At 38.6% G+C, this 9,269-nt stretch overlaps 1 protein-coding gene across 4 annotated transcripts in view; it reads left to right on the forward strand.

Moving 5' to 3' along the window:
- The window catches only part of LOC112259969 (multiple PDZ domain protein), a 74,532-nt gene extending 66,440 nt beyond the window's left edge, over nucleotides 1-8,092 (forward strand). For all 4 annotated transcript variants that reach the window (XM_042328360.1, XM_024434690.2, XM_042328361.1 and 1 more), the window contains 5 exons: nucleotides 2,631-2,735; nucleotides 3,102-3,211; nucleotides 3,289-3,412; nucleotides 3,556-7,148; nucleotides 7,339-8,092. In XM_042328360.1, coding sequence (XP_042184294.1) covers nucleotides 2,631-2,735; nucleotides 3,102-3,211; nucleotides 3,289-3,412; nucleotides 3,556-3,702 — 486 coding nt within the window. In that variant the 3' untranslated portion in view covers nucleotides 3,703-7,148; nucleotides 7,339-8,092. The remainder of the gene's footprint in view (nucleotides 1-2,630; nucleotides 2,736-3,101; nucleotides 3,212-3,288; nucleotides 3,413-3,555; nucleotides 7,149-7,338) is intronic.
- Nucleotides 8,093-9,269: the final 1,177 nt, after the last annotated feature.

Below are 9,269 nucleotides of genomic sequence, written 5' to 3' on the forward strand. Positions count from 1 at the left end.
AAATACGTCTTTGTTAGTTTACACTACAATGCCTTAAATACGTCTTTGTTAGTTTACACTACAATGCCTTAAATACGTCTTTGTTAGTTTACACTACAATGCCTTAAATACGTCTTTGTTAGTTTACACTACAATGCCTTAAATACGTCTTTGTTAGTTTCTTTGTTAGTTTACACTACAATGCCTTAAATACGTCTGTTAGTTTACACTACAATGCCTTAAATACGTCTTTGTTAGTTTACACTACAATGCCTTAAATACGTCTTTGTTAGTTTACACTACAATGCCTTAAATACGTCTTTGTTAGTTTACACTACAATGCCTTAAATACGTCTTTGTTAGTTTACACTACAATGCCTTAAATACGTCTTTGTTAGTTTACACTACAATGCCTTAAATATGTCTGTTAGTTTACACTACAATGCCTTAAATATGTCTGTTAGTTTACACTACAATGCCTTAAATACGTCTTTGTTAGTTTACACTACAATGCCTTAAATACGTCTTTGTTAGTTTACACTACAATGCCTTAAATACGTCTGTTAGTTTACACTTAAATACGTCTTTGTTAGTTTACACCAATGCCTTAAATACGTCTTTGTTAGTTTACACTACAATGCCTTAAATACGTCTTTGTTAGTTTACACTACAATGCCTTAAATATGTCTTTGTTAGTTTACACTACAATGCCTTAAATATGTCTGTTGTTTTACAATGCCTTTACACTACAATGCCTTAAATACGTCTTTGTTAGTTTACACTACAATGCCTTAAATACGTCTTTGTTAGTTTTTGCCTTTACGTCTTTGTTAGTTTACACTACAATGCCTTAAAAATACAATGTCTTTGTTAGTTTACACTACAATGCCTTAAATATGTCTTTGTTAGTTTACACTACAATGCCTTAAATATGTCTTTGTTAGTTTACACTACAATGCCCTTAAACAATGCCTTAAATCTTTGTTAGTTTACACTACAATGCCTTAAATACGTCTTTGTTAGTTTACACTACAATGCCTTAAATACGTCTTTGTTAGTTTACACTACAATGCCTTAAATACGTCTTTGTTAGTTTACACTACAATGCCTTAAATACGTCTTTGTTAGTTTACACTACAATGCCTTTGTTAGTTTTAATGCCTTAAATACGTCTTTGTTAGTTTACACTACAATGCCTTAAATACGTCTTTGTTAGTTTACACTACAATGCCTTAAATACGTCTTTGTTAGTTTACACTACAATGCCTTAAATACGTCTTTGTTAGTTTACACTACAATGCCTTAAATACGTCTTTGTTAGTTTACACTACAATGCCTTAAATACGTCTTTGTTAGTTTACACTACAATGCCTTAAATACGTCTGTTAGTTTACACTACAATGCCTTAAATACAATGCCTTAAATATGTCTTTGTTAGTTTACACTACAATGCCTTAAATACGTCTGTTAGTTTACACTACAATGCCTTAAATACGTCTTTGTTAGTTTACACTACAATGCCTTAAATACGTCTTTGTTAGTTTACACTACAATGCCTTAAATACGTCTTTGTTAGTTTACACTACAATGCCTTAAATACGTCTTTGTTAGTTTACACTACAATGCCTTAAATACGTCTTTGTTAGTTTACACTACAATGCCTTAAATACGTCTTAAATACGTCTGTTTACACTACAATTGTTAGTTTACACTACAATGCCTTAAATACGTACAATGCCTTAAATAGTCTGTTTTACACTACAATGCCTTAAATACGTCTTTGTTAGTTTACACTACAATGCCTTAAATACGTCTTTGTTAGTTTACACTACAATGCCTTAAATACGTCTTTGTTAGTTTACACTACAATGCCTTAAATTGTTAGTTTACACTACAATGCCTTAAATACGTCTTTGTTAGTTTACACTACAATGCCTTAAATACGTCTTTGTTAGTTTACACTACAATGCCTTAAATACGTCTTTGTTAGTTTACACTACAATGCCTTAAATACGTCTTTGTTAGTTTACACTACAATGCCTTAAATACGTCTTTGTTAGTTTACACTACAATGCCTTAAATATGTCTTTGTCTTTGTTAAATGCCTTAAATACGTCTTTGTTAGTTTACACTACAATGCCTTAAATACGTCTTTGTTAGTTTACACTACAATGCCTTAAATACGTCTTTGTTAGTTTACACTACAATGCCTTAAATACGTCTGTTAGTTTACACTACAATGCCTTAAATACGTCTTTGTTAGTTTACACTACAATGCCTTAAAGACGTCTTTGTTAGTTTACACTACAATGCCTTAAATACGTCTTTGTTAGTTTACACTACAATGCCTTAAAGACGTCTTTGTTAGTTTACACTACAATGCCTTAACTACGTCTTTGTTAGTTTACACTACAATGCCTTAAATACGTCTTTGTTACACTACAATGCCTTAAATACGTCTTTGTTAGTTTACAATACAATGCCTTAAATACGTCTTTGTTACATTATTCCTAGGAGGTATGGGGTTGGGGAACGATTAAGGGATTGATTTAGTATTAGTTGGTGTCTCTAACCCATATGTACCGGTATTACAAACATTGTGACCAAGGGGTTAGCACATGCTGTAACCTCTAACCCTGTGACCCCTCCAGATCGGTGACATGATCGTCAGTATCTGTGGGACCGCTACTGAGGGTATGAGCCACAGCCAGGCCGTCACCCTGCTGAAGAATGCCACCGGCACCATCGAACTGCAGGTCAGTGAAAGACTAATTCACGTCATTCTCCAACTACAGTATACTGATGAAGTAGAGGTTTTCATATATACGTTGTATATGCATTGTTGCTAAAAGATCAGTATAGTCTTGTATCCAAGGGTGCGTACTGTGGAGATTGAGATACCCTTAATTGATATATTATCCATTATCGGTAGCTTGAGCATGTACAGTATAAAGCTCTGTTTTGTTTTATGTGCTTGCTGTCATCTACGTCAAGTTGTCTGTAAATGTTGATGATGAAATTGTTCTATATTGCAGTGCTCGAAAATGAGCTGATGAACTGAACAAACTAAACTACATTACCTTTTCATGTATCATTTGTCTTGCAACAACAAAACCCAACAGGTGGTAGCAGGGCGTGATACCACAGTGACCGGCCCGTCTCAGGAGCAGACAGCTGCCGGACTCTCAGTCTCCAGCCTTACTGCTACTAGCATCTTCCACGACGACCTGGGGTATGTACGCGCACACACACCTGTTGTTTCTGTCAAACCCGTACAAGGCCTGAGAAACATTTCTCTCTGTTCTACAGACCTCCTCAATATAAGACCATTACCCTGGCCAGGGGCCCAGATGGCCTGGGCTTCAGCATTGTTGGTGGCTTTGGAAGCCCACATGGAGACCTGCCCATTTATGTGAAAACCGTGTTTGGGAAGGTTAGGGGAAATCTAATTTTCTTCGCTAAATTATGTTTCATAGAGCAAGTCAGTATTAGTATGTTATATCGATTAAATATATTCCTTTGAATGTACATTTATGACAGTTGTAATTGTGGTAACCTGGCGTGTCTGTTCTCCAGGGGGCAGCGTCAGAGGACGGGCGTCTGAAGCGGGGGGATCAGATTATGGCTGTTAACGGACAGAGTCTGGAGGGGGTCACCCACGAGGAGGCTGTGGGCATCCTGAAGAGGACCAAGGGAACAATTGCCCTCACTGTGCTCTCCTAGACACACATGCACACCTCACCCTACACGCATAGACAAAGACTCATACCTTGGTGTAGACACACACTCACCCTAATATACTGTATATGTATTGAAATGTGAACACACCCATTCCTAAACTCTAACATGCTGACCAAACCGGACGCGCGCAAGTTGATTTTGTTCACCCACACCAGAAGCGATCAGGACACACAGGTTGAAATATCAAAACAAACTCTGAACCAATTATGTTAATTTGTGGACAGGTCGAATAGCATTAAACATTTATGGCAATTTAGCTAGCTAGCTTGCTAGTTCATTTGTCCCGGGATATAAACATTGGGTTGTTATTTTACCTGAAATGCACAAGGTCCTCTTCTCCGACAGATAAAACGGTAAACCAAATTAGTTTCTCGTCATCTCTCTTCCTTTCTTCAGGCTTCTTTCTCTTCTTTGGACTTTATATGGTGGTTGGCAACCAACTTTACGGTGCATTCCAGCGACTCCTGTGGCGGGCCGGGCGCAGTGCGCGCTAACCAAGGTTGCCAGGTGCACGGTGTTTCCTCTGACACATTGGTGCGGCTGGCTTCCGGGTTGGATGCGCGCTGTGTTAAGAAGCAGTGCGGCTTGGTTGGGTTGTGAATCGGAGGACGCATGACTTTCAACCTTCGTCTCTCCCGAGCCCTTACGGGAGTTGTAGCGATGAGACAAGAAAGTAGCTACTAAAAACAATTGGACACCACGAAAAAGGGGTAAAAATACAAAAATATCAACAACAAAAAAACATTACGTTGCATTACTACAACCGACTGGAGTGAGGACCTCAGTTAATCTTTCAATCACCCACGTGGGTATATGCTCCTAAACACCGTAGGATAAAGAGGCAGGACTTGCAGCGCGTTGAGTTTGACAAATAGAACCAACTTCTATTTTAGCGCCTGGCCACGCAGACGCTAGCAAGCAGGGTGGGTGCATCGATTGAATACCAGGTATGTGTACATTTATTTTGCAACCTTCGCAAGAAGGTTACAAGAAGCTACTGCAGGTAGACTGAAATATTCACTGGACAATGTGACTCAGATCTTTTATACTCTAGTTTTCTATGCTCAGATATGGACTGTGTTATTATGATATTTAGGGTTAAGGGCCCTTTTAAGCAATATCTGAAAAATATTGGTAGAATAAGACCATTATTTAAAGCTTATGCTACTGTAAACTGCTGTCCATCCTCTTCTATAGTGAAGTCACTGTCGTATTTAAGTCTAGACTCTAGACTGAATAACATTTGAATAACGTTTTGTTTGTGACGCAAACCACCTTTTCAGGAGTGAAATGATCTTAAAGCTTTGGTTTCTTGGTCAGAAGTTCTACAGACCAAGTATCTAAGTGTGTGTACATGGTCACACACTCAGGGAAAGGAGAGGGTGCGTATGAGACGTAGTGTAGTTTTACTAATGCAGATGTGAAGTATTGTTTCACAGTATTTTACCGTTCAAGTATTACCTATTTTTATGGTCATTGTCTGCCATGACCATACTTTATCATAATATGATAGTAGGTGAAGGAAACCAGTTTATATGGTCCATCTCAGCTGTCTCCAACCTGGAGAGTTATTGCAGCCTTTTACTCAAACCTAGCACTAGCACAGCTGTTTCACATAATCAACCTTTGACCATTTTCAGTATGGACAACAATTAGCCGAATCAATTGTGTTGGGCTGGAACAAAAGCCTGTACACCCGGTCACTCTCCAGGAAGTTGGAGCTTCCTAATTCAACTCAAACCATTAGCTAGATACCCCATGTTATAGTTTCACAACAATGAATCCCCTTTTTAACATGGCGTCAGTCACTCTTACAGATGTAGGGTCTTAATTTGAGCCAGTTTGCGACAGCAGGAAAATAATCCTGCAGCAACAGGAAATGTGAATTATTATGTGGGATTATAATTATGGACATTTTTGTAGGGGATTCCAAGTGGAAATTAACAAACTTCAGAAGCCTTTTTAAACCTGCTTCTCCAGCAACAGGGTGATCAAATTAAGATCCTATATTACAATATATGTGTACCTAGTTAAGTACATCCAGCACAGTATTGAGTTGTTCAGAGGCTGAATTAATAAAAGTTACCTTCAAGCCCCAGTTATTGATTGGTTTTATTTGAGTAATGTCATAGAGTCCATAGGCTTTTCATTACTGTGTCTAACTGTTTTTGTAACAGTTAACAGGCAATTCTATTGAGAATATCCACCAAGCGGTAGTTGTTATTGGAGGCTTACGGCGTCACACAAGACCTGCACATCTGACTAATATATCATGTGGATTCAGGATTTATGAGGATGTGAGGTGCGAATGTGGCTTATGCAGCTGATATATTATTAGCTAGAGGCTATACCTACTGTAAGATTAAAATGAATGGCTCCAAACCCACACATCTAAGCAGAAAATGTACAGTATATCAAATCTGATACTTTCTTGGATATCTAAAGGATAGTAATGTCATACATAATGCAGTTACTTCATCCTTAGTCATGTTCTTTAGGCACCAAATGGAAGAAAATTGACTACCTAGACCTTTCCAATGTGAAACGAATGTTCCTTTTCTGTTGCAAAATGTAAAGATTTTTGGATGAGAGCCCAAAAGAACAAACCCAGGTTGTTCTATGGAGCTTTTTCAGAGTGAGAGTAGAGAAAGAATCTCTGTTTAAATTTACTGTAGGATGTCCACACAGACAGCTGTTTCACAGTATAGCATGTGGTCTGTGTGAGGTCCTCCTACACATGAAATCCTTTTCTTAAGCTACAGTAGTTTAAAGAAAAAAAACAGAAGTGTTCAATTACCATGGGAAGTCAAGCGGACCGGTTGAAGGGTGAAACCCAGGGCAGCATCTTTCACTGGGGATGGGAGGGATGTGACCCCCCCCCCTCCATGTTCTGAAATTGCATTTTGTCCACCCAAGTTTCATAATTGCACTGTGATACAAAAAGAGGCATCTGTGTGCTTTTGGACCATGCGGACGCCTCAGAGCGGTCAGGTAGGCTGTTTGGTGTAATGAGCTGGCTGGATTTAGGAACACACATACACCTGCACAGAGCGTACAAGTTGTAAAAGCAACTTGTTTTCACCAGTTGGTGTACCATTAGATCTAGCCAAAAGTTGGCTAACATTAGTGAGCTTTAGCCATTAGTTTTGCCTCAATCACACTAGATCTGAATCAAAGAATGAAATTGAAGACTGATATTCTGATGTTTTTATTAGTCAGTATAGCAATATAAAGTTATTGCGCTTTCAGTTTCACTAGCTAATTCCCTACTTTTCACACTGACAAGGTATAAACAGCTCTACAGGCTTCACTGCCATGGTGCACAGTCAGTACACAACACTATGCTCATCATGTCTTCGCAGGATCCGATTGTGACCAGTGTCCCAGCAGGGTCAGACAGCCAGGGAAGACCAGTCTACGGAGCTCAGGTGAATTTTGCAGTATATTATAACAATGAGTGAATGGATACAAAGTTCCATCTTGAGTTGATGGGTGGGCTACAGTTTGGGATCTGGGAATAATGGTCATTTCAATTATTGAACCATTAATGCTATTCTTGGATCATTTAATGTTTAAATGTACACCAAGGTAATTCTTTGTCATGCCTCATCTGAGCAGGATCAGATGGTAGCAGGCATCTCAGCAGGGTCAGGCAACCAGGGAAGACCAGTCTGTTATGGCACTACGGTGAACATTTGCAGATGCAACACTATTATTTATGTGTGGCAAACACTGGACAAGCCAGAAGCGTCCAAGATTGAAACTACTGTACTTTATTAAGGCAGTCTGATAAACCTCAAGTTGATTTCCAAACTGTATCCAGGGTTGATGGAGGCTTTTCCTGATGACACAAATGACACAAAACATGTAAAACAACAACGTGACCTGGGAGACTTGATGATGATGAATGGATACAGATATATTAGAATGCCCAGTCACGTTCATATCATCTCAGACATAAATTACTGCAGTTTAAGACCATCCATAGAACGTGCTATATGCCAGTCAAACTGAATATCAGGCACTCAGAAATGTTATTCCTCTGCTGGAGGTGTAAAACACAAAAGGGGACATATTTTTATTTGTTATGGTCTTGTAAAGGCTGGATGGATTCTGGCAAAGAGTATGCTATTTTATATCAGCATATCTACAGATTCTCCCTTCTCCCTGTTTTTCTTTGCTTGGAAATGTTGATACTGGAGACTTATCAGAAAAAACTGTGTAACCTAGCATTTATAGCAGCTAAGAAATGCATTGCCATTAATTGGAGGGTTGGTTATCCTCCCATGTCAAAATTGATGTCAGAAATGTCAAGTTATGTATCACAAAATTGTATTTATTACAAGATTAAAAGTGTACTGTGCAACTTTCATACGGTCTGGGTGCCTTATATGGAATGCTGTACGACAAATGGAGTTTGTATTGAAGTCATGCTCATGTCAGGGGATATACCTATTTAGGCAATCTCTAGCTGCTGGGCTGCTCAGTCCTGGCCCTGGGAGTCTGCTGTACTGTTGGTTGTCACTCTGGCCATGGCCTAACACACCTGAAACCAATAATGTATGTTTCACTAAGATCCTAAAGATGAGTGAGGTGTGTTGGGTTGGGGCGCTGCAGGGCAGTGGACCCCTACGGGCAAGATGGGGCAATCCAGCTATATTGTGTGCAACTAAAAATATCTCTACATTGCTATTAAGCCTATGATAGGAATTACAGTGTCCTCTTTAATTATTTGGTCAGTGAAGCATTTTTTTCTTCTTTTGCCCCTATACTCAAAGTTTGGATTTGAAATCAAACAATGAGTATGAAGTTAAAGTGCAGACAGTCAGCTTTAATTTGGAGGTATTTCTATCCATATTGGGGGAACCGTTTAGAATTTTATAGCACTTTTTGTACATACCCCCCCCATTTTAGGGGAGCAAAAGTATTGGGACAAATTCACTTGTATGTGTATTAGAGTAGTAAAAAGTTAAGTATTTAGTCCCACATTCATAGCACGCAATGACTACATCAAGATTGTGACTCTAGACATTTTTTGGGTGCATTTGCTGTCTGTTTTGGTTGTGTTTTAGATTATTTTGCCCAATAACAATTCATGGTAAATAATGTATTGTCATTTAGGAATCACTTTTATTGTAAATAAGAATAGAATACGTTTCTAAACACTTACAGATAATCCTGAATAAATTGTGAATAATGATGAGTGAGAAAGTTAGATTGACAAATGTCATACCCCCAAGACATGCTAATATTGCACCATTACAATAACAGGGGAGGTTAGCATTTTTTGGGGGGGTATATGTGTGCGTCTAACTTTTTCACTCATCATTATTCACAATCCATAATCATGGTAGCATCCACATGCATGTAGAAGTGTTTAGAAACTTATTATATTCTTATTTATAATAAGTGACCCAAAATTGACCCCAAACAGGTCATATTAGATTGTTAGAATTAAAAAATTCTGAGGGAGGACCCCCAGACTGCCTGCCAGGTTATGTCCCCCCCCCACTTCTAAAACCAAAGTTGCGCCCTTGATGAAACCTTTG

Source organism: Oncorhynchus tshawytscha, linkage group LG10, assembly GCF_018296145.1.
Source record: "Oncorhynchus tshawytscha isolate Ot180627B linkage group LG10, Otsh_v2.0, whole genome shotgun sequence".
Taxonomy (NCBI): Eukaryota; Metazoa; Chordata; class Actinopteri; order Salmoniformes; family Salmonidae; genus Oncorhynchus; species Oncorhynchus tshawytscha.